The 23,572-nt window shown below is 53.8% G+C and overlaps 8 protein-coding genes across 8 annotated transcripts; 4 read left to right on the forward strand and 4 right to left on the reverse strand.

Annotated features, from left to right (window-relative positions):
- Positions 1-50: 50 nt before the first annotated feature.
- On the reverse strand, positions 51-1,651 carry NCS57_00147400 (uncharacterized protein; the record flags this gene model as incomplete). The annotated part of the gene is made up of 2 exons (XM_053051537.1): positions 51-1,540; positions 1,600-1,651. The coding sequence occupies 2 exons, from the start codon at positions 1,649-1,651 to the stop codon at positions 51-53; spliced, it is 1,542 nt and encodes a 513-aa protein (XP_052920052.1).
- A 1,102-nt stretch (positions 1,652-2,753) lies between these two features.
- On the forward strand, positions 2,754-4,755 carry NCS57_00147500 (Amidase; the record flags this gene model as incomplete). Its single annotated transcript, XM_053051538.1, has 5 exons — positions 2,754-2,878; positions 2,938-3,040; positions 3,100-3,586; positions 3,642-3,658; positions 3,706-4,755. The coding sequence occupies 5 exons, from the start codon at positions 2,754-2,756 to the stop codon at positions 4,753-4,755; spliced, it is 1,782 nt and encodes a 593-aa protein (XP_052920053.1).
- Positions 4,756-4,930: 175 nt separating this feature from the next.
- Positions 4,931-5,974, reverse strand: NCS57_00147600 (uncharacterized protein; the record flags this gene model as incomplete). The annotated part of the gene is made up of 5 exons (XM_053051539.1): positions 4,931-5,092; positions 5,145-5,320; positions 5,380-5,559; positions 5,617-5,727; positions 5,914-5,974. The coding sequence occupies 5 exons, from the start codon at positions 5,972-5,974 to the stop codon at positions 4,931-4,933; spliced, it is 690 nt and encodes a 229-aa protein (XP_052920054.1).
- Positions 5,975-6,975: 1,001 nt separating this feature from the next.
- On the reverse strand, positions 6,976-8,682 carry NCS57_00147700 (uncharacterized protein; the record flags this gene model as incomplete). Its single annotated transcript, XM_053051540.1, has 3 exons — positions 6,976-7,133; positions 7,199-8,396; positions 8,512-8,682. 3 exons carry the CDS (start codon positions 8,680-8,682, stop codon positions 6,976-6,978), a joined length of 1,527 nt encoding a protein of 508 aa, XP_052920055.1.
- Positions 8,683-10,897: 2,215 nt separating this feature from the next.
- NCS57_00147800 (AAA-23 domain-containing protein) lies at positions 10,898-14,874 on the forward strand (the record flags this gene model as incomplete). The annotated part of the gene is made up of 2 exons (XM_053051541.1): positions 10,898-11,104; positions 11,158-14,874. 2 exons carry the CDS (start codon positions 10,898-10,900, stop codon positions 14,872-14,874), a joined length of 3,924 nt encoding a protein of 1,307 aa, XP_052920056.1.
- Positions 14,875-16,258: 1,384 nt separating this feature from the next.
- On the forward strand, positions 16,259-18,007 carry NCS57_00147900 (MFS domain-containing protein; the record flags this gene model as incomplete). Its single annotated transcript, XM_053051542.1, has 1 exon — positions 16,259-18,007. One exon carries the CDS (start codon positions 16,259-16,261, stop codon positions 18,005-18,007), a length of 1,749 nt encoding a protein of 582 aa, XP_052920057.1.
- Positions 18,008-18,624: 617 nt separating this feature from the next.
- NCS57_00148000 (uncharacterized protein) lies at positions 18,625-20,202 on the reverse strand (the record flags this gene model as incomplete). Its single annotated transcript, XM_053051543.1, has 3 exons — positions 18,625-19,428; positions 19,483-20,071; positions 20,126-20,202. 3 exons carry the CDS (start codon positions 20,200-20,202, stop codon positions 18,625-18,627), a joined length of 1,470 nt encoding a protein of 489 aa, XP_052920058.1.
- A 904-nt stretch (positions 20,203-21,106) lies between these two features.
- Positions 21,107-23,395, forward strand: NCS57_00148100 (Zn(2)-C6 fungal-type domain-containing protein; the record flags this gene model as incomplete). Its single annotated transcript, XM_053051544.1, has 1 exon — positions 21,107-23,395. The coding sequence occupies one exon, from the start codon at positions 21,107-21,109 to the stop codon at positions 23,393-23,395; it is 2,289 nt and encodes a 762-aa protein (XP_052920059.1).
- Positions 23,396-23,572: the final 177 nt, after the last annotated feature.

Raw genomic sequence — 23,572 nt, forward strand, 5'->3', positions numbered from 1 at the left:
AACGCCTCCCGACATGAATCATATCAACAAACCCTCGCCACGCCATTGGATCAAAACACCGTCACCGTGTTGACGTGCCCATTCTTCAAAACCTCAAACACCATTCCTGGAAACCCGTATAGTGTTGTCGTAGAATCACCGTTGGCTTCAGCTCGCCGGGCTCCGCTCTCTTCCCATCCTCCCAGGAACTCGCAGCTGCTTCCTGGGCTGTCTCCCCAACCTCGATTGAGGACCATGCCTCGCTGTCGAGGTTGAGAGTCGTTGCGAGGAAAGACAGATGCCCACGCCTCGTTCATCCGGTCTTCAATCTGTGGAAACGGTGTTTCTGAGTTGATGGGGTCGCCTCCATCGCCTGACGGGTCTAGATATGCAATCTCCCAGCGACATCGGCGATGGCGGTTGAACTCATATGAACCGGGAATGTTTCCATGAAGAACCAGCTTCGTGGCGACTAAACGGTCGGGAGAGTGTGAAATGATGCCCTTTTGGGCCTCGGCTTCGGTGCCTTTCTGACCCGGGGGTAATTGTGAGGGCGGAACTCGGGTTGAGATGAGGATATCAAAGCCAAGGTAGAAGTAGTTATAGAAACACTCCCCTGTAGTGTTGACTCCGATCTGATCCTCAACGGCTTCCTCATGATCAGATGCATCCGATGCATCGTGCATAGAGGACTGATCCGTGTCGGTGAGTTCGTCCTGTCGACCAAGGTCGGCAGCATTTGGACGAGCCTTGGTATTGCTAGTTGTGCGCATTTTATGGATGACCATTTTCTGATCATTCCTGCGATAAATGGCATTTGGAGGTCCCAACTCCATAACCAGATCCTGCGGCGTGGTCTCGCCCAAGTTGATAACAAAAGAGTTGTTGGTCCACTTTCTGAAGAACTGTATCTTTCCACCACCATACATCCGGATCAAGGATATTTCATCGGGATACACGTCTTTGCCTCGAGGGATAACATTCGTCGATTTGATGCTGGGCAGGATCTCAGTCCACAGAGTCGGGCGGGCATCGGCCCAGGAATCGCCGCTAAACACCGCCATCGAGGTCGCAACCTGACTCGACGCAGAGGCAAACGTCGAGACGACGTCCTTTTCGGGAGAGTACTCGGAAGGGTGTAGTTTGAAGTTGAAGGCCACGCCAGGGTACGACAGGACGTAAATGCCGTTTTCCTGGCCTGCCGCCGGAGGGATGAACTCTCCATCATATGTAGGTCCAAGTAACCTATGATACACCTGTCTAAAAGTCGGTCCCGAGGTTGAGTCGTCCGGTATAGGAGATGCTGGTGTAGAGCCATTTACAGGTCTGACGAGATCCCTCTCTTTAAAGGTGACGTGGTTCTTGGTAAAGTCGAGAACCTCGATAAGTCGTAGCCGCTGTTCAGGTCCGTCGAAACGAAGGCGCACACCGTTTGCTGGGAGATCAACTGCGACAGGTTCCGTGACGGGTCGGTCGGGGGAGTAGAGGAGCTCGATCTTGGGGAAGCGCTGGGGTTCGGCCTTGAGGCGGGTCAGGACATCGTGGAGGGTTGCGCCTAGGACTTTTGGGCAAACATCCCGTGTCAGAGATTGCCAAACTGCGGAGGATACAAATACTCACCGAGGAAGCCCAGCGCCCGGCCAGGATAGAGCTGCGCGGAGAAGAGCGACATGGTTGGGGTTGTGGTTGATGAATGATCAACAAGCGATAGCTTATCGCATAAGCTATCCCTGGCGGGGTTGAGCTCGCTCTTGGATGAGCTTTGTAGCCTGAGAGTCGCTGCGCATGAGACGGCGGAGAAGATGACGGTTGTATGGGATAAGTATGAGGCCCTTGACGAGGCCAAAGAGACAGATACTTTCAGAAAATGGTCACGGGCATGAATGTTTGAACGGTTTGATCGTTTGTCGAGTGAGGAGTGATAAAGCGCCCATGTGATGCAGTGACGCGGGGAGGGACAGGGGCCTTGGGGGGCCAAGAGCTGATGACGTAAGGCGACCACATGGCTCTCCCGTCGCTTTGAGATTGAGCTCACTCAAAGGTTGTGTGTATCAACGAGACGATAAATACGAGTTACCCTTGATGAAAGACCGTTTGCAGTTGCGCGTCTAGACTGAACATGGCTTCATGGCTGTAGAGTTTGCTGCAGCTGGTATTCACTGAAGCTTCTGGAACGAGAGCTGAAGGGCTAAAGTGCCTGCAAGCCAGGACCGTGTCAGCACGGAGAGTAACTTTGTATTGTATCAAGTCACTTTTCACTCTTAGATAATATGATGCATGTGTTTCCAAGGTATAAAGACATGATAGACTATCTTGAGAGAGCGGTTCCAGATGCTTTCCATTAACGAACGATTCTTGCAGCGAACCTCGGCATCTATCATGTCAAAGGTCGGCAAGGTACCCAGTTCGGTAGCTTCAGGGAACCCTGGGGGCTTGCTAGCGGGCCTGTGCGTCATGACCAAGCCTTCTTGGGCCCCTGAAAGAGACGAGAAAAAGAGGGGACGCTGCCTTTGGCGTTCGGAGCTTGCGCCCATGGTTTGCGAAGCTTCCGCATGAGCTCCTTGTCAGCTCCTCATGTAACTTTTTTTTTCTTTATCTTGACATCCATACCACCTCCTCTAACCTGTAACTCACTTCTTTTTGTCTTGCTTACTCCTCTGAGATTCCCTTTTGGTGCCGTCTCCCTCTTGAGAACTGTCCTTTCCATGTGTCACCTGTAATCTCATCAGATACAAAGAACCAACAGCTAGCTCATCAGAACACCACAGCTCATCATGGCGCCTCCATCCGACTTCGCCGACTATCCCAAGCCCGTCGAGGGCCCTGACGTGAAATACCACCGCAGAGTCGATAACAATCCCGTATTTCGAGGCCTACCCCTCGCAATTGGCGCTGGCATGTGAGATTCCAACCATTCCATCAATCTCACTCTTTCAAACCCACTGATCCTCTACCCAGCATCTCGAGAGTCGGATTCCTCCAGCAGCACTTTTGGGACAATGCTAGATTCGGCACCATCAAGGACATTCCTGATCTCGATGAGATGCCTTTTAGGTTTCATGTATATCTTGCTCTTCTATGCCTCGTAGACAGGACCTCGAGACTGACTCCCTCCCTCAGCCAACCGTCACTCCCTTGGGAGATACCAAGCCCATGCTCGAGTTTGAACCAGACCTTCTCAAGGCCAAGTACACCGACTCACCGGCTCGCTACTACACCGTCGCCGAGTATCACGAATTGTTCAAGTCCGGCCAGGTGACGCCCCTCCAAGTTGCCGAGGCCCTTCTGCCCCTCATCACCAAGCCATCCGGCAAGTATTCCGACGCCTGGGTCGAGTCTCCCGGCAAGGACCATCTCGTTCTTGAAGCCGCCAAGGCGTCGACGGAACGGTATGCTGCCGGCAAGCCGCTGAGCATCCTCGACGGCGTGCCTATTGGTGTCAAGGATGACACTGCTGTCAAGGGATATTCCAACAACAACGGCATGAAGCATCACCCAGGTCTTCCCTATTTTAAGGAGAAGGAAGAATCTCTCTGGCCTGTCAAGATGCTTCAAGAGGCTGGTGCCGTGGTCATTGGCAAGAATTGTATGCATGAGCTTGGCTCAGGTGAGTTTCTCCCACTCTTTGTTTCTGCGTTCCATGATAGCTAACGGCCTGGCAGATACCAACGGATGCAATGTAAGCTTTTTACATCTTACATCAGATATCAAAGCTGACATGCTTAGGTCGCCCAAGGAACTCCAATCAACTGGCACAACAAGTCCTACTACCCCGGTGGTTCTTCTTCCGGCGCTGCCTCTTCCATCTCCCTCGGCATCGTCCCAATTGCCGTTGGCACCGACGCTGGAGGCAGCATCCGTGTCCCAGCGGCCTTTAACGGAGTCTACGGCCTCAAGCCTTCGCATCAGCGCACAGTCTACATGAACAACACCATGTGTGTCACTGGCCCCCTCGCCGCCACTGTCTCGGATCTCACCATCGCCTACCGCGTCATGTCCCAGCCCAACCCAGACTGCGCCACTCAGAGCCGCTTCGGCCTATCCATCCCGCCAGCTCCGGGATCTAACAAAGTCATGGGCATCTGCCGCGACTGGTGGGGTCAGGCAGACCAGCGTGTCAAGGATGTGTGCGAGCGAGCTGTCGATTACTTTGCCAACAAGTGCGGCTACGAGATCGTCGACATTTCCATCCCCTATCTCCCCGAGGCCCAGCTCGCGCACAGCGCCATCTGCATTGCAGAGATGGCCGCTGACGCCCGCCGCCGCGCTGTCAACCCGGCTGATTGGCTCACCCTAGTCGGCCCCGTTAACAAGGTCCTCATGTCCATCGGAGCCAAGACACCTGCGGGCGACCTGCTCAAGCTCAACGCTCTCCGTGAGCTCATCATGAGACACCTGGCATTCCTCTTCCAGAAGCACCCAGGCCTGCTCATCATGACTCCCGTGTCGCCCATGAACGGGTGGCCAATCACGCCCGGCGATGAAAAGTATGGCATGATTGATGGTGACAAGACCATCCACAGTATGAGCTACATCTTCCTGGCCAACATGACGGGCACGCCTTCTCTGTCAGCACCGGTGGGATACCTTGATCCTGATCAAGGCGAGGGTAAGTTGCCGGTTGGTTTGCTGGCGACAGGAGAATGGGGCAGCGAGGAACAGTTGCTGGCCTGGGCCGCAGAAGCCGAAGATTATCTGCACCATGCAACTGAGACGAGTCGCCGTCGCCCAAACGAGTGGGTAGATGTCATGAACCTGAACAAGGCAGATGCTTAGAGCGCATCTGATCGTGTCAGGATTTCACGTGTGATTAGCGGTGCAAGCGATAATGTTCAATATTTCATCTCATTTCGTTTCATTTCCATGCAGATATTTGCGTTGTGTCGTCATCTCGTAAATTGTGTCAGATCTGGACTCTTACGCAGTGTCTCTGCCTGTCTGAAGTGACCGCTTATTTGTTCATAAACTTGGAGGCCATTCCCAGGAGGCCGCCCTGCTGCTCGCCCTGGTTCTTGAGGTACATCTTCAGAGCGACCTCACCGGCCTGCTGGACGACGCTCTCCTTGCTGGCGTCGGATGAGACCTTGCCCTTGGCGGCCTTGTCATCGAATAGCTGGGGTTCAAGGGTCAGCAACTGAGGTTCATCAGGGTCAATAGTAACCAACCTTGCTGGCCTCGGCCATGGCAAGGCCAAGGAAAGCACTCTGGCTGCTGCTGCTGCTCTTGGTCTCGCCCTTGTTGAACAGCTTCAAGGCCTGCATGGCAGCCGCAGTGCCCATGCTCTTGTCGTCCTCCTCGTCCTCAGAATCCTCATACGTCTTCTTGTGCTTCTTGATGGCGTCTAGTGATGACAAGCAATGAGCCATGTAACCTCTACAAGGAACCAGGGGTAGTACTCACCCTCCTCATCGAGGTCTTCGTTGGCGAGCTTGTTCTGCTTCTGCCCGAGAGAGCCTAGGATGTTGGAGAACAGGTCCTTGTCGCCCGAGGAGCCGGCGTTCTTGTTAGCCTCCTCCTTGGCGTGGTCGAAGTCGAGGTTGCCAAAGAAGCTTGAGATGCCGCTGCCACCGCCGTGTGACTCTGTTCCAGCGTGTTAGATGGACCTTGTTTGATGTTTGGTTCATGGGTTGGACTGACGGACGCCACCGGGGGGAGGGTACTGCTGTTGCTGACCATACTGCTCCTGGCCATACTGTTGCTGCTGTCCGTACTGTTGTCCGCCGCCGTACTGCTGCTGCTGGGACTGGTCTAAACGGAAGAGCCAAGGTTAGTATCTCTCGTGTTTTATTGAGGTTGGTATTAAGATGGGAAATAGCCATGTCGTCATGATCTTCATGATGGCTCCGTCCAGCTCGGCTCTTAGTCGAGTGGAATGAGGGGCATCATGGAAAGGACCATGGCGGGGTAAAAGCCATGGGAGAGAGGTAGACGCACCCTGACGCTTGTCCTTGTCGTCATCAAGGAAGTCCTTGGCGGCGCTGACGAGCTTGTCCATGATTTCGGCTTGACTTGCTTGGATACTCTTTGATGATGGGTCCGTATGTGCTGTAGAACGAGATTGATAAAGTCGATGATGGAGGGGAAATGGAGAGATGGAGGGGAAATGGAGAGATGGAAGAGGGGCGCTTGAAATATGGCACCCTCCGCGTCTCAGGTACATACGTACATGCCTTACACACAGCGTCTGTCCACTAACAGACGATGGCCATTCAGTCACTGGAGCTGACCCTGCTCATTCGCTCCCTCACTGGCGACGCGCAGCCTCTCCTCACCCTTCTGTGCTCCCCTGTGGACGGCTGTGCCGTGACGTGGATCAAGAGCTGTGGAGAGCTGCCTTATTATGGGGAGTTCGACAAGCTGCCATGACCTCACTGTCCAATCACCGAGGATATGGCGTCGGCGTCTGTTGTTAGCTGGAGCTTGTTTTCAGCTGGCATTGCTCCAACTACTGCAGCATCGCTCCGCTGCTCTGCTGCTGCTGGAGCTGTAACCGAGGCCTCCGTACATCCATCTAGCTGAACAAGACTCAGTCAACAGGGCCTCCTCTCCGTGATACACAGATCACCTCAGACAACAGCATCAAATCAGTGTCAACTGTCTAATTTGTTTAAGTCATCCCAAATCGCCCTCGTAATACCCCATCACCCATTCAATGGGTCCCAACGTGTGCCACATTGTTTGCGTCGGCACCTCTGGAGCTTGCGCCGTATCTGTCAGTTGCTCCATACACCCCTAAATGTCCATGTTACACTCTCAAAAAATCAAGATAATCATCAAGATCCGTATATCATATGAAAATCAACATAACAACCGGCCGTGAGCGTCTCGTGTATCCCGCTTTCGCCTTGTAAATGCAAATAGAAAAGTCATCCCAACTCCTTCTCGTCAGAGACACTGTATCGTCTCTGCCGACACCGACCAGCCACGGCTACCTTTTGCCAAACGCTCAAATCGTACTTGTATACTCGTACATCGTCAAGAGCTTTCGCCGTCGTCTCAAGCCATCGAGTGATCTATCGTCGGTCCTGGTGCGTGGTGGTGGTTGACACTGCTGTTCCTCTTCTTCTCCTTCTTGGCCCATCGCAGACCACAGGCGTTGCACAGCGTCTTTGGTCCACTCGGTCCCTTTCTCCACTCGGGTGAATCCAGGGTTCCTGTTACCATTCAGTCAGTGCCTGTCCTGCCCGAAGCATAGGCCTCATTTCAAGAAACAACTTACCGCAGTCCGTGCACACATATTCTTCCGAAGTCTTGAGCTTCTTCTTCTTGTCGCCTGTCCGCGGGTCCCGTTCCATGGGGATTGCGATGCCTGCGTCTCCCTTAATCAGGGTCGGGCTGGCGTTGCCAGTTGTGATTCCTCGGCTCCGTTCACCCTCGATGTACCGTAAGCCCGTCAGCATCTCGATCGTCTCGGTATGTGATGCCCCTTCATATCGTGCCATCTTGTCATTGAGCGAGTCTGGTCGGCTGCCGGCTGCGCCCTCGAGGTTTTCTCGCGTTAGAGACTTGTTAAGCGCGGCCCGGTCCGCATCTGTGAGACCTCGATCAGTGCTCGGGCGGAAAAAGTTGGATGACACCCCAGTTCCTTCCGAAGGCGTCACATCTGAGCGACCTTCTTGACTCTGCATCCACTGCTTCTGCGCTTCGTCATTTTCGGCTTCCTCTTCGCGACGAAGTTCGGCAATGCGACGCTTTAGTCGCTCGTTTTCGATCTTGTGCTCGAGGAACGAGTCGAGAAGCCCAGCATTCTTTGTCGGATACGGGCGAGCCATCATGAAGACAGCTTGGCAGAAGGGTGACTGGTTGTTGGGGTTGGGCGCAAACTTGGAGCCCGCGATATGAGCATGGCCGACAGTCTCAAAAATGGCAAACTCCCCATCCTTCTTCTTGAAACGGTAGAACAGGCGCAGCGGGTTTCCTGATGCAATCGACTCATTGAGTTCGGCCACGAAGACGCCCCGATCATCTGGGTGGATCAGGTCTTTGAGGAAGATGTCCTGGATCTCCTCCACACTGTACCCTGTCACATTGAGAATACTGGGTGACGCGTATTTGATGCGACCGTTCGCATCGAGGATTTGCAAAAAGTCTCTGAGCTCCTCCACGACCTTGGCGGGCCAATTCCTTCGCTTGGTGAACTCGGTCAGAGTGCTGGCGCCTGCAAGGTTCATCTGGGCAAAGGCGCCAGCAGGGAGTGGCCCCGCGCCAGGGACGTTGTTCGCAGCTGTGTTGAATTGATTTTCGGATCTCGCGACAGACTCTTCAGTCGACGTTTGCGCATTTGGGCCACCGAATGAGCCCGTCATGTTCGATTCGTCGGCCGCTTCGAGGCCCATGGAGACGTCGCCCATGGAGCCGAGCATGTTGTTGTCAAGGAGGGCCATGATGTCGGTGCTGTCCTGGCCATCTGCGCCCATCTGCAGAATCGGGTTAGCCGTAAGGGTTGCAAGCCAAAATAGCGTTGGCTCTGGCAGAGGGGGCCTCGAGTGGCCACAGCCTCGACCTCGGCCTCGCAGGGGAGTGGTGAATAACCTGACCACCCGTCATGTCGGGGAGAGAACCGATGTCGAGGTTGAAGCCAAAGAAGTTGAAGGTATTTTGAGGGGGGACGCCGAGAGGTGGAGGGGGAGGTGGAGGTGGTCCGTGGGACATGGTTGCGGCGTGCTCGTGTGGCGATCGAGCATCCATTTCCGTAAATTGCATTGGCGAAGCCCCAGTAAGGGTAGTTTCAGCGGCCTCGGGGGCGTCTGTGGCCGCTGCAGCACTGGGGTCAGCGGCAGTGAGATAGCGACAACGGGGAGTCGGAGTCTAGTATGTGATGACACAGCAATGACGCGAAGAGCATGGGTGGAAGGGATGGATGTATGGAAGCTTGAGAGAAGAACACTATCCAGCCAAAAACTGAGATCGCTATCACGACTTCTAGTCTCAGACGATATGAAAGAGAAAGATTGAAAATGAAGGAGGAGAGACGATCCCAGACTGAGAATGAAGTGGAACGAAAAAAGATGACCAGTTTCTTTTTTTTTTCCCCTGCTCAGGCAGAAAGGGTAAATTGCATCAAACCAGTACCAAAGCTGGGAGAAGACAAAGAAAGCCCGAGAAGATGCCTGGGCGAGATTTGAGAGCTGAGCATGGATGTAGAGTAAGTAATATGAGAGACAGACGGAACACGAGGGAGGAGGGGTTATGAAATGAAAGCCAGGACGTTGCACGGGGTCCGGATAATCATGGATGGATAGGTAGGCGGGAGGTGGAAGGAAGGTACGAATACCTAAGCAGGCAGGGAAGGTAGGTAGGTAATGAGATGAAGAGGAAAATCGCCTCTAGAAACAATCTGGGAGAATACCAAGGTAGGTAGACAAGTAGACAGGTAGCGTCCCAGAGACAACGACAAAGGCCCGCTTTCCGAGTCAAGTAGAAGGTCCGGAATCAAGACGCAAGATGTCAGTGAGCAGACCTTGATTTCCCTTGTTGACTGGCTAGGCCTGATGACAAGCAGATCGTTGTGGGCTCGGTCAAACATGGCACTTTTAGAGAATTCCCGTCTTTTACACATGGGAAAATGGCATTAAACGTCATTGCCAGATGCTGCGCAATCATAGCACCACACCTTCTTGTGCCCAGGCTGGAGCCCAAGCTGGTCGGTGCTTTGCTTGGCTGGGCAATTCTCACTGGCCTTTTCCAATGCCTTGACGGCTCAATCCACATGCTGGCCAATGCTGCTCTCCCAGTCCGGAGGAAATGCCCCGGGAAAAGCGGGCGTCCGGTCCTAGTGACGACGTCTTGTTGATCTTACTGGCCTAGACAGCAACAGCTTAGCCTTTGTCTGCATCCTGCACGCCCTTAGTGGGTTCCATCGTAAGGGTCCAGCGGGCAGTAGCGCGGCCCGCTCCCACACTATCCAGCAAGCCTACCTCAATTTGTGCGACGTCTCATTCGAGGCTCAAATGCACTGAGGCGTGAAGCGTCGATTTTGCGCTTCCGTCAGGATGGACGCGTAGCTTAACTTTCAGGGGGATCACCGCGGGGCCGCCTTAGAGGATCCATTTGCGCGGTTCAAGATCGTGGCATCGGCGAGAACTGAGGTCATCGAGAGAGCGGTCTGATGAGGCCAGAAAACCTAGATTGGTCTCACGAGACCATCTGAGGGAAACATGTCTTGAAAGTTGCTTCTTTCATGAAATCCTACACCGGCTGCAGGGCCCCTGTACCTCTCTGTTAGCAAGATAAGACAGTGCTGGGAGGGAAAATCGACATCCATCGGGGTCTTCGTGGTGCAAGGGTTCAATCTCGTTTTTGGACCCTTCCGGATTTCAAGCCACGACCATTCCCCCCTCTGTCAAAAACGGCCCGCTCAGTGCCGTCGTTGCCCCTCAGGGTCCTGGGGACCCTGGGGCTCTGTGGCCGGTTTTCTGACGTCAATCCGACGTAATTGTCGAGCCGGCTGCCCGGGAGGCTTTCAAGAAACTGAAGAACTTGTCATGATGGAGAACTGAAACAATGGCTGGATCGATGACCTCAACTGATGCCAAGCAGGAATCCTCGAGCCCTCGCATCTTTAGCCTTACTGCAAAGAGGCAATGCTCCGGAGATTCCCTGGCATGTATGGATCCTTGAATAATCCGATTAGTGAACGAGAATTTGCTCGGGCTACGCTTTGATGGGAGAATACACTTGTCCCGTGTAAGCCCGCTGGAACTACGGTTAAATTCGAGGCACGTGACCTCGCATCGATACTCGACGCGTTGGGTGCAACCTGTCGCGTCACCCATGCCATTCGACTTCAGCTGCCTAATCCACATTTAGATGCGCAGCACCCTTTCAAAGAATCAACTCCTTTGGACCTAGTAGATACTCTCGGCCCAACATTGCGAACTTCGCTTTTACCCGACCCTCGATGCGGTAGCCGCCCAGCATGTCGAAGATCGACAAGCTTTCCATCTCGGGCGTGCGCTCCTTCAGCCCTGCCGTCCGAGAGGCCATCCAGTTCAACACCCCACTGACACTGATCGTGGGATACAACGGCTCCGGAAAGACTACCATTATCGAGTGTCTCAAGTATGCTACCACCGGTGAATTGCCGCCCAACAGCAAGGGCGGCGCTTTCATCCATGATCCCAAGGTGCGATGCCACACTCCTAATGCTAGCTCTTTCATCCCTTTAACAGTCCCCAGCTATGTGGTGAAAAAGAGGTCATGGCCCAGGTGAAGCTGCAGTTCCGATCGATCAACGACCGTCAACATGTCGCAACCCGAAGTATACAACTCACTGTCAAGAAAACCACCCGCTCACAGAAGACCCTTGACTGCTCCCTCGTTGTGGTCAACAATGGGGAACGAACAACTACATCGACCCGTACGGCCCAGCTGGATGAGATGATTCCCGAGCGACTTGGTGTTTCACCTGCGATCCTTGACGCCGTCATATTCTGTCACCAAGACGAGTCCCTTTGGCCGCTGAGCGAACCTGCCGCACTGAAGAAGCGCTTCGATGAAATTTTTGAGGCCATGAAATACACCAAGGCCATCGACAACCTTAAGGTGCTCAGGAAGAAGCAGGTCGAGCAATTGGGCAAACTCCAAAACGACGAAGCCCACAACAAAGTGAACAAGGACCGAGGTGACCGAGCCGAAAAGAGAATGAACGCGTTGCAGGAGGATATTGAGGGAGCCAGGGCCAAGTGCGAGTCCATCAGCACTGAGATGGACAACACCCAGGAAATAATCCGGGAAATCCGAGAGACAGCCAACAGCCATCTTGCAATCGTTCAAAACCTCAACACAAAGCGCGAGCAACTCGAGTACCGTGAAGAGGCCGTCAAGGAGCTGAAGGCTACGATAGATGAACTTCCAGAGGATGACTCTCGGCTGGAAAGCGACCTTGCCCACTATGAAGACCGCATGCAGCATCTCCAAGAAGAAGCTGACCAAAACAAAACCCAGTACAACGAGTTGCAAAACGAGCTGGCGCGTTCACGGAAAGACCTGTCCACCAAACTCTCTGAGCAAGGAAAGCATCAGTCCGACAAGGACAAGTATGAGCGCCAAATCAAGACCCGCATGGAAATGATCCAGGAAACTGCCCAGACATATGGCTTCTCTGGATTTGATGGTGATTTGTCCGATCACCAAGTGAAGTCTTTCAATGACCGACTTCAGAAGCTCCTCAATGAGAAGAAGCGAGATTTGGAACGCCTCCAAAAGGAAAACTCAGTTGAGCTGGATCGAGCTACTGGTGTCATTACTGAGCTGGAGGGTCGCAAGGCCGCCCGAACGCAGGATCGTGTATCTGCTAAACAGCGGATGACTACCATCGAGAAACGCACAGCCGTGCTCCACAACGAGTCGGGTCTGATTGATGTGGATGAGGGTGCCAAGGCTATCCTGGATGGGCAGATGCAAGACCTCGACAGCAGGTTCCAGACATCTCAGAAGGCCTTTGAGAACGCAGACTGGGATAATCAACTATCGAGCGAAAATGACAAGCTTCATCAACTCGAGAATGAAAGCGACAAGCTGGGCAGAGAGCTGGTCGAGTGTACTCGTCTCGCCTCAGAGAGAGCTCAACTCGACTACAGGAAAAAGGAACTTGCTGATCGCAAACGCAAGCTTGATACTCTGACAAGCACCTGGAAGGCAAAGCTGGATAAGATCATTGGTAGCGATTGGGAGCCAGAATCGCTTGATACCAAATTCCAGTCGGTTGTCAAGGATCAGAACAGGGTTGTAATGGACGCTCAGAAGCGTCGCGACCAGACACGCCAGAAGCAACAGAAAGTGGAGTTCAGAATGAGAACGGCGAAGGAATCTCTTGACAGGAAGTCAAAGGAGGCCACGACCTGTCAGCAACAGGTCGTCGATGCTCTCCAGACGGTTCGAGACAATGCGATTGTCGAGGACTACACTGAGGAGGTTGAGACAGTAGAGCAGCAGGTGGAAGAGCTGAGGAATGACCTGAGTCTCTTTGACGCTCTTGTGGATTACTACAACAAGTGCAAGCGCATGCTTGACTCGAAACGAAAGTGCTTGCTCTGCGAGCGTCACTTTGATGACAACCAAGCCGCAAGCTTGGAGCGTTTGAGCAAGAAGATTGAGAAGAATCTCGACCCCAAGGGCAAAGTCGACACTGAAAAGGACCTCAAGGAAACAGTGGCGAGCCTTGAAAAGTTGCGGTCGGTACGATCAGCTTACGACACCTATGAACGGTTGTCAGCTGAGCTCCCGCCCCTTCGCGACGAATGCAAGGCCGTAGAGGCCGAGTTTGACACTCTGGAGAGACAACTCGAAGAGCAAGCATCGGTCGTGTCAGCCGAGGAAGAGAAGCAGAAAGACTTGGAAGACATGTCCAAGACTGTCATGAACATTACTCAGACTGTCAAGGATATTGGAGAGTCAGAGACTCAGGTTGATCGCATCATGTCTCAGCAGATGTCGGGCGGTGCAACTCGAAGCCCTGACGAGATCCACGAGCTTCAGGCTGGCGTGTCTGAGCAGATGAGAAGCCTGAAGAACCGCATCTCCAAGTTGACCACTGACCGTCAGCGCATGAAAGATCAGCTGAGCGCGCTTGAGCTCGAGAAGAGTGAACTGAGAAACAAGATCAGCCGCGCAGCTGGGCAACTGGACAAGAAGAAGGATTTGCAAAACCAGATCCAGGCTTTGAAGGAGGAGCTCTCTCACCAGCGAGAGGTGATTCAACGCGCCGATGAGGAATTGGAGAGCATTGAACCTAGCATCAACGAGGCAAGGTCCGCCCGGGACGATGTACTTCGCCGTGGTCGATCGAAGGAGCAAGTCATTGCCGATGCCCGTGACAACGTTGCCAATTCCGTCAGCGAGATGAAGATGATGGACACGGACATCCAAGACTACATCGACCGAGGTGGCCCCTCCAATCTTGCATCCAATCAGCGTGCCATTGCCACGCTTGAAAAGACGATTGCGAACACTGAAAAGGAGGTGACAGACCTCACAGTCCGTACAAACAAGCTGAAGCAAGACATTGATAACGGAGACCGAAAGAAGAAGAACATCAGGGATAACCTCAACTACCGCAAGAATCTTCGCACAGTTGAAGTCATCCGCGGGGAGATATCTGAGCTCGAAGACCGCAACGCAGACGAAGACTATGAACGTCTCCAGGCTGAGGCTCGTGCGCACGAGGACCACTACAACCGCCTTCTTGCGGAGCGCGGCTCTGTCATGGGAGCCATGAAGACCAAGGACGAGGAGCTCGGAAGACTGCTTCAGGAATGGGAGATGGACTACAAGGATGCCAAGAGAAAGTACCGCGAGTCACACATTCGCGTGGAGACTACCAGGGCTGCGATTGAAGATCTTGCGCAGTGCAGTTCGGCCGTTGACAAGGCGGTCATGCAGTTCCACTCGATGAAGATGTCTGAAGTGAACCGCATCGCAGGCGAGTTGTGGCAGAGCACATACCAAGGTACCGACATCGACACAATTCTGATTCGTTCAGACAACGAGTCAAGCACAGGCAAGCGCAACTACAACTACCGACTTTGCATGGTCAAGCAAGATACCGAAATGGACATGCGTGGCCGATGCTCGGCTGGTCAAAAGGTTCTCGCATCCATCATCATCCGTCTGGCGTTGGCCGAGTCGTTCGGTGTCAACTGTGGTCTCATCGCGCTCGATGAGCCTACGACCAACCTGGACCGCGACAACATCAAGAGTCTGGCAGAGAGTCTGCACATGATCATCAAAGCTCGCCAGGCCCAGAGCAACTTCCAGCTCATCGTTATCACACACGACGAGGAGTTTTTGCGGCATATGAGATGCAGCGATTTCTGCGACAGTTTCTTCCGTGTCAAACGTGACGAGCGACAGAACAGTGTCATCTCCAGAGAGAGTATCACCAAGATTTTCTAATTGGAGTAGTGGCCAGGTCCATGAGACGATGGTCGCGTAGAAGAGAAATATTCTCAACGCTCAGCGAGCAAGGGAAAATGGCGCTGGTATCTTGAGGTTGGGATTGGCGTTGGGCATGTACAATTGTCACACTTACTGAACATGGATGTATTACTACCGCACACTGAAGCTGCGGACTTTTAAGGTATGAAGCTCATGCGACGCTCCCCAAAAGGAGAACCGGTCAGTGGGATTGTGATTTTCGGTTGGCGAAGAGATGCGCGTGGCTTGCATTGTCCGACATGTCAGTTGAGACATAACGCAGAGGCTGAGAAGGTGTTCGCTGAGGCCTGCCATGTGGGTGGTTGAGACATGGGAAGATCCATGGATCCAGCTCCTGTCAGGCATGCTTCCATGGTGTGGGAGAGGGTTGCGGAGTTAATGAGGTCCGAGTTCAACATTCATCTAACTTTCAAAAACGTTCATGGGGACTTTTCGGGCACTCGTGGTGGCTGACCAAGTACCATCTCAACTGCCTGAGCGGCCAGGTTACCATGTCGACAAACCTCGACAGAGCCAGCGTCTCATCGGCGAGGTGACTCATCCCTGTCCATGTTAACCAGATCTACGCGGCAACTGGATGAGCATCTCGTCGCAAGCTCGGCGATAGGAGCCAGTGTATGACTATGAATCATGACGCGACGCGAGTCTCGACGACGGGGATGACGCTGAAGAGACCAAGACCAATTACAGTACTGTACCAGACCAACATAAGACGGAACCTAGGGTGATTCCGAGAGATCTTGGGCGTCGTCCCCGCGACGAAGGATCGGAATTACGAACCGGCAATAAGTGACTAAGGGTGCAGACTCCACACCCTCCTCGGCTGAATCTCAGTCTGGTTGACGCTTCAAGGAACTATTGCTCCACCCTCCAAGAGGCCCCAGGCCAAGCTTCATTCGCCGAATTACCTAACGAAACGAAATGGCACTTGACGACGACTCCATTGCGCCCTGTGAGCCGGGTAGCCGTATTAGGGAGTTGACCCCCGGTCCTCGGAGAAGAGAGCATGCCGAAGTCTCTGCTTTTCCTACCCCCTCGACTCTCGAGCACCAAACAATGCCGACCGGGTTGCTGAATTGGACAAGGTGAAAAAGGTGAAGAGGTTGCGTTGTCGACGATGCAGCAGATATAAGTACGACAGCTAATTCCTCAAAAACACTCCGGCGACAAGACAACCAAATAGCGGAGTGCACTGCATTGTTGATTAGCAATCCAATCCTCGACGCGGTCTACGGCGCCTTCCGAACAAGGTCTATTGCAACTACATTGGCAATCCTCAATTCAATTCATTTACGGAATTTCCGCTTCTTCAGTCTCGTCAGTCTTGTCAACTGCCTTGACAATGGCGGCCTCGACGACAAATCCAAACCAGAGGATCAGTTCTGAGACTACGCTCGACGACATTGAGCGAGACGGGGCTGCTCCTTCTTCTCCTGCCAATGCAGTTGCAGTTGCAGATCCAGGAAATGCCCCGGCGGCTGCTCCTGCCCCCGAGGCTGGGCGGACCAAGCTCCAAACCTTCCTGATCATGTTTGCGCTCGGGCTGGCGCTCTTCCTCGCGGCCTTGGATGTCACCATCATCACAACTGCTGTTCCTACGATATCCAACGAATTCAAGTCTAGTCAGGGCTATATCTGGATAGGAAGCGCCTATCTGCTCGGAAATGCTTCCTTTCTCCCAACCTGGACGAAACTGTCCGACATATTTGGGAGGAAGCCCATCATCCTCGTGGCGGCCGTCACCTTCTGGATCGGATCTCTCCTATGCGCCGTGAGCAATGGTATGGCCATGCTCATCGCCTCGCGTGCCATCCAAGGCGTTGGCGGAGGTGGCCTGGTGGTACTCCCCAACATCGCCATCAGCGACCTCTTCTCCATAAGGAACCGAGGCATGTACTTTGGCATCTTGGGTATGGTGTGGGCACTGGCCTCTGCTGTCGGTCCCATCCTCGGCGGCGTCTTCACCAGCCAGGTCAATTGGCGCTGGTGCTTCTATATCAACCTGCCCCTGTCGGCCGTTGCCATTGTCATCCTGATCTTTGTCCTCAAGCTGCACAACCCCCGCACACCGATGAAGGAAGGACTCTTGGCTCTCGACTGGCCGGGTAGTTTGCTCATGATTGGCGGCACAATCATGTGGTTGCTAGGAATCGAGCTCGGTGGTGTCAGTTTCCCCTGGGACTCGGCTACCATCATCTGCCTCCTCATTTTTGGCGTCGTGACGTCTGGCATCTTTCTCGTCTATGAGTGGAAGGTTGCCAAGTTCCCCATTATGCCTCCCTATCTCTTCCACAAGCAAAACAGCAACGCGGCCTTTGGGCTGGCCTTTACTCATGCCTTTGTCTTCATGTCTGGCAGCTACTGGCTCCCGCTATACTTTCAAGGCGTGCTCGGTGCATCGTCTCTGCTTTCTGGCGTTTATCTGCTACCCTTTGTGCTCTCCCTGTCGTTCGTCTCGGCCGCGGCCGGCATCATCATCAAGAAGACGGGTCGCTACAAGATAGTCATTGTCTCGGGCATGTTCGTGACTGTCCTGGGCTTTGGCCTGCTCATCAATCTTGAGCCGCGCGCCAACTGGGTCAAGATCATCATCTTCCAGATCGTCGCGGGCATTGGCATTGGCCCCAACTTCCAGGCGCCCCTGATCGCGCTGCAGACAAACATCGAGCCGCGAGACATTGCCGCCGCCACCTCGACCTTTTCACTGATCCGTCAGCTCGGTACCTCGGTGTCGGTCGTCATCGGCGGCGTCATCTTCAACAACGAGATGGAGAGGCAGTACCCCAAGCTCGAGCGGGAGCTGGGCCCCGACCTGGCGAATTTGCTGTCGGGCTCCAACGCGGCGGGCAACGTGCAGGTCGTGGGCGAGATGGGCGGCCACGAAGGCCGGGTGGCCAAGACAGCCTACTGGAAGAGTCTGCAGACAATGTACATTGTCTATACCTGCTTTGCTGGTCTGGCTCTGATCATCAGCATGATGATCAAGCAGGTGAACCTCAGCAAGGAGCATCAGGAACACAAGACAGGTCTCATGTCGCTTAAGGGGAGGAAGGACAAGAAAAACGACAACGAAAAAGCGACTGACAACTAACCGGGCGTTTAACATGCTCTCACATAGGCTCAACCCATGTAGAGTTGGATTGCATTGTTGGTATATATGTCCTATTATTCACGTCTCAAGCGTAGCATTTGGATTGTAATGTAATTAAAAGTTATTCATTTCGTTCAATTTCCTCTTGTGAAGCTCAATTCTCATAGCGTAAAGATTCAAGTTGTTTAACCTCATAGCATACCCAAAGGGCAGACCAAGGTAACCCAGCCAGAGAGATACAGTTTTACACACAGTCAAGCCATCATGTGATAAGATAGGAGGGTAAACCACCTAACCTAGGTATCGGACAACTTGGCTATCTGATACCCATAGGTACCGTTAGGGTATAGTCACCAGATGCTCATCGGTGTCTATTCTTTTCGCTATCTAATCACAGTCCTGCGATTAGAAGGGGAAAAAATTCCTAAATCATAGTGATAGAAGTAAAGTCTCTTCTAACTGTGGTATAAGACATGAATCTACTAAAGAGCCAGGCTGAGATGTCGCTCCCTTGAAAAACTGGAAGAGCCATCATTCATTCAAAGCCCCGCCGGGTTCTAAATTACCATGGTCTTTCATAAGCATAACAAGTCTAGCTGCTCAGTCTAGTCTATTGCTCAAAGCAGCTTCTCCCCCTCCTCGAGCGTCCTCTTCCACTCCTCGTAATCAAACCCGAGATCCTCGAGCTTCTTGATCTCGTGCCTCTTCTCCCCCACAGCCCGACTCGCGAGCTTGATCTTGGGCACCCTCTCCCTCACCCAGCGCTTGTCCAGTCCCCAGTAGGGAGGCCTCTTGCCCTCTCCGTCGTTCTCGAGTCCCAGCTCAGGGGCCTTGGGGGCCGTCTTGCTCAGCTCGTATAGACGGTTGATGTAGTCTACGTCCTCTGGAGAGTGCATAAGGTGAATCGCCTTGCCGGAGCCCTTCTTTTCGTGCTCACTTTCTATCCATGCCTCCATTTCTGCCGTTGTAGGCGCATTGAGTCGTCCAGACCAGATACGCGCAGCCACAGCGCTCTGCGCCTCGGCGATAGGGAAAGGTACCACACGTTGGGGAACGCTGAGGAACGCAAGGGTTGGGTCAGCCGTGTAGAGGATCTGCTCCCACAGATGCGCCGCATAGCCTCCATCGGGAACGACGACGGAAGGCTCCAACGACTTGAGGAAAGGATACGAGTAGTGAAAGCCCGTGCAGAAGATGACGGCGTCAATGTCTGTCTCTACCTGGTCGTTGGCGAAGCGGACACCGCGCTTCGAGGGGAGGAACTCGACGATCTGGGGCACGTTGGCGGCCCATGACTCCTTGGCTGGGGGTGTCACTGTGGGCTTCTCCTTTTCAGAGATAAAGATCGGGTGCTTGGCGACTGCAGAGAGCTGGGCGCTCACATCGACACCAGACGCCGAGTTGCCCACAACGATGACTTTCTATAACAAGATCAGTAAGCGTGGGTTGCGAAAATTGTGCACGATATTGCCTACCTTGTCCTTATAATCATTAGGTCGACGGTAGAACTTGGAATGTGAAATGGCACCCGGATACGCCTTGTCAAACTCGACAAGTCCAGGAATATCCGGGATGAAGGGGTCATTGTAATGACCACTGGCCACCACAACAGCGTCAAACTCATCCTTGGTCGCCTTGTTCGCCTTCAAATCAAGCACCTCAACCTGCCACGGCTTAGATCGATCCGTCCCTGGCTTCTCGATACTCAAAACCTGGGACTGATACGAGATGTGTGGAGTAATATCCTCGGCATACTCCTTGAGATACTGCAACACAGCACTGTGTCGGGGAAACAGCGATGAGCCCTGGGGAAACTCCTTGTCGGTGTAGTTCATGAGCGAGTGGGGGATGTTGGTCTCGAGCAAGTCGTAGATGGGCGACATGAACTCGACTTGACCGCCGTCCTTGGGCCAAAGAGCTTGGTCGGGGAGGCTGCTGGGCTGCGTTCTCGGAACAGAGAAGCCATTCTCTCGGGCGAGGGGTGTGTAGTTCCAGACACCACCTGGAGTAGCACGTTGTTCAAAGATGTGAACCTTGGAGAATTTCCTCTCTGCGAGTAGGTATCTGAATACTCGTTGTTAACTCTCATAAGTCGCAATTGGCATCAGCGAGACGTACTTGGCCGCTGCAAGACCACTTGGGCCGGCGCCAATGATGGCAATGCGGCGAACCTGAAGTTTCTCTGCCAGAGGCATTGGAAGTCGATTTAATGCCAAGTTCCTTAAATATTCTTCTGAAGGTTACACCAAGCAGACGCAAAGGATATGCCGTAATATGTTGAATATGTGTGATGGAATGAATAAGCAGGTAGGACCGTAGAACGGCTGAAGGCGTGCTTCGGCCGTAAGGCTTCCTAATAAATATCTTGGAACTCAACCGTCAAACTTCACGTCAAGCACCCGCGTGGTCTCATTTGACCATCTGAAATCCACGCCGCCGATGGATCCCGCAAAATAGCCTCATGGGACCCTGTAGTTGTGACTTGGAGCCGGTCCGCTCCATCCTCCATCCTCCATCACGGATGGCCTGATTGCCCAATTGGGCCCGATTTCCAATTATGGCAATCCCGTGTCGGGCTCCGCGCGACGCCGACTCCGGGCATCGGAGCTTGCCCGCCTGCCCCAGCTTCTCCGGTCCTGGTTGATGTTTTAGATCTGGATATTCCTCCAGAAACAAATCTCATATCTCTGACCTTGTCGTATTCCCATATGCATGAATCCTCACCATTGACAAAGCTAACGGGTTCGTGGCTCGGTCAACTGCCATTAGTGTCGTAGCGGCTCAAAGTCTGATAACGTCCCCTCTTGATCCCAGGGCTATCACCTCGTGCAAGCACGCAATTCGGTCCACCTTCGTCAACAACGGTCAGGATGGCGCATGCGGCTCCGTGTCGAACAGGAACCGTCGTCAAATGAGATGCTTGTCTTTTTTCTCCTCTTGGGTACTCTCCTGAATGTTGGCAGGTTCCAGCTTCACTGCATCTGCCGTCGTCCATCTGTATGGCAATCCATTCACTGACAACTCAGTCGGCTCCCTTTTGCCTCACCAGGGCCAGTTGATTCCAAGGCATGACGCTCGCAAGAGCCCCGGTTTCCCGAAATGGCATCTGATATGAAGGCTTCGATCCACCGCTTCCGCCTCCGCAGGGTGTCTCCATCCCCGAGAGATGCCGGTCGGGCCCGGTCCGCTTCACCTCCAGTGTCTCCTGATAAGCGGCTGCAGGAGGCACCCCAGCGAGATGCGCAACTTCGCCGACAGGATGGACAGCAGCAGCAGCAGCCGAGACAGCCTCCACCAACGGGTCGGGGCTCGGGAGGGAGACCCATAGCTCCGGCCTGTGATCGCTGTCGCAGTTTCAAGAAGAAGTGCAGTCGCACCTATCCCGTGTGCTCACTCTGCGCCAGCGCCGGTCAGAGATGCTCTTACACTAGCCCTATTGCCAACGCGGAGGCGCAGGCCCACCAGCTTCGCTCGCGTGTGCAATGGCTTAGTCGCTACATCGACGAGAACCTGCTCCCGCCAGGTCAGCAGGGTGGGATAGATACCATCGAAACTGGAGTCGATCTAGGCCCCGTGCTCAGCGGTGGGCAACGGAACGGCGTGGGGCCTCCCGCAACCTCGGGCGCAGCATCGTCACCCCTTTCAAGGGTTCCGGGTCCGGCGACCCCTCCGTTGGATACCACCGGACCTCTCCCGTTGATCCGTGGGCGTGACCACCCCATGACCGGGCAGCAGAGCAGTGACGTGCGGATAGAGGACAGAGACCCGGGCACCGTGAGAACCACGAGCAGCCATCTCTCCTACCAAGCCTCGAGTGACGGCTCTGTCACCAGACGGCGCTTAATCGCTCGACAAGCCCTTCCTCCCGATATTGCGCCAAGTCGCTTCGTGGATGCCTTCTTTCGCCATGTTAACCGAGCGTATCCTTTTGTGGATCAGGTCAAGATACGTCGTGACCTCGAGTCCCTAGGAGATGCTTCTCCTGCGGACCAAGATCCTCCCATGACGTTGCTGTATCTTGTCATGGCCATCGGATGTACATCTCTAGTACGGGCAGGACAGATACCGAGCGACACGGCCAAGCGATTTGATGTAGTCTATCCAGACATCATCCAGGAGTGTCTTTGCAATGAGGGCGTCGAGTCGGTACAGATCCTCGTTCTCTTGGGACTATACTCCCTTTTTGACCCCACAGCGACCTCCGCATACTTTATCGTCGGCATCGCTGCTCGTCAGGCTATGGTCATTGGGTTGACGAGGCCAGACGACCAACCTCGTACACCGGCCGAGACGGAACTCAGGCATCGACTATACTGGAGCATCTTCGTTCTAGATCGCATGATGGCTGCATCACAAGGCCTCCCAGTGGCATTGACGGATGAGCACGCCAGCGTTCCGCTCCCAGGGCTCACGGTTGAGGAGTTTGCGAGTACGGATAGAGCCGTATATGCTCGAAACCTGCAGACAAGCCGGCATGTCATACAACTTCGGCAACTAGAGTATCGGATTCTTCACGCAGTACATCTGCAACGAACCGCAGAGACTGCAGGTATCTCGTCTTTAGATCGACGCGCAGTGCTAAGCAGCTTGAGGTCAGAGATCGAGGATTGGTACAGCAACGGGTGCCTTATGTCGCCAATGGAGGCCGACAACCTACCTATTCACAGCAGTGTCACCTGGTTGAGCGCACAGTATTATCACTTACTCGTTCTCCTTTACTTCCCCAACCACTTCAACAGTGCCGCAGCGGCGGTGCCTCGGTCAGAACTGCTCGAGTTTGCTCGAAAGCAGCTCCAGGCCAACTCTGCTCTCCTGCAGCAACGACAGCTACCACTGAACCGGGTGTCACTGTGCAGGTTGCTACCCGTGTGTCTGGTGCTGATGCACGACTTTGTGGCATCATACGGCTCAAGCGATTGGGGAGCACAAGGACCGGCACCGTTCGCGGCCAGGGACGAAGTAGCTGTCCTAATCACAATCCTAGAAGCATTCCCGAAAGGATGGACGGTAGCACACGAGGCAGCTCGCATAATCCAGCAGTTTGCGGGGGTAATGACAGGACACGGAAGTATGGCGACTGCGTACTTTGGTACACAAACAGTATTCCCAGCGACGGGCAAGGAGAGCGTTGAAGAGCTGGTGAGGCCTTGCATCACGAGTTTCACGGGACTATTGCACCAGTTCCTGGGAAAGGCGACATGCTTCCAGGCGATCGAGTATGCTGCTGAAACGAAGGATATTGAAAAGATTGGGCAAGTTGGAGCCGCGGCGCAGCAAGCCACGACGAATTCGCTGTGGTTGAATGGAACGGAGTCAAACGCCGGGGGCGTGAACGAGGAGGCTGTGCTCGGGTATGGATGGGGTTCCTGGGATCTCGATTTCCTTTGAGCCTTGACTCTGTTGGGATTATTTGATGTTGATGGATGTTAATGTGAGGTTGGGTTTTATAGATGGATATATGGCGTTTGCGGAAGAGTGGTGGTTTTTAATAACGTGCAGGTTGGTCACTGGAGGCAGGTATGATCGCGCATCCACAGCGCCTACCAAATACCAGATACCACCAGC

The sequence above is a fragment of the Fusarium keratoplasticum genome, chromosome 1, assembly GCF_025433545.1.
Source record: "Fusarium keratoplasticum isolate Fu6.1 chromosome 1, whole genome shotgun sequence".
Taxonomy (NCBI): domain Eukaryota; kingdom Fungi; phylum Ascomycota; class Sordariomycetes; order Hypocreales; family Nectriaceae; genus Fusarium; species Fusarium keratoplasticum.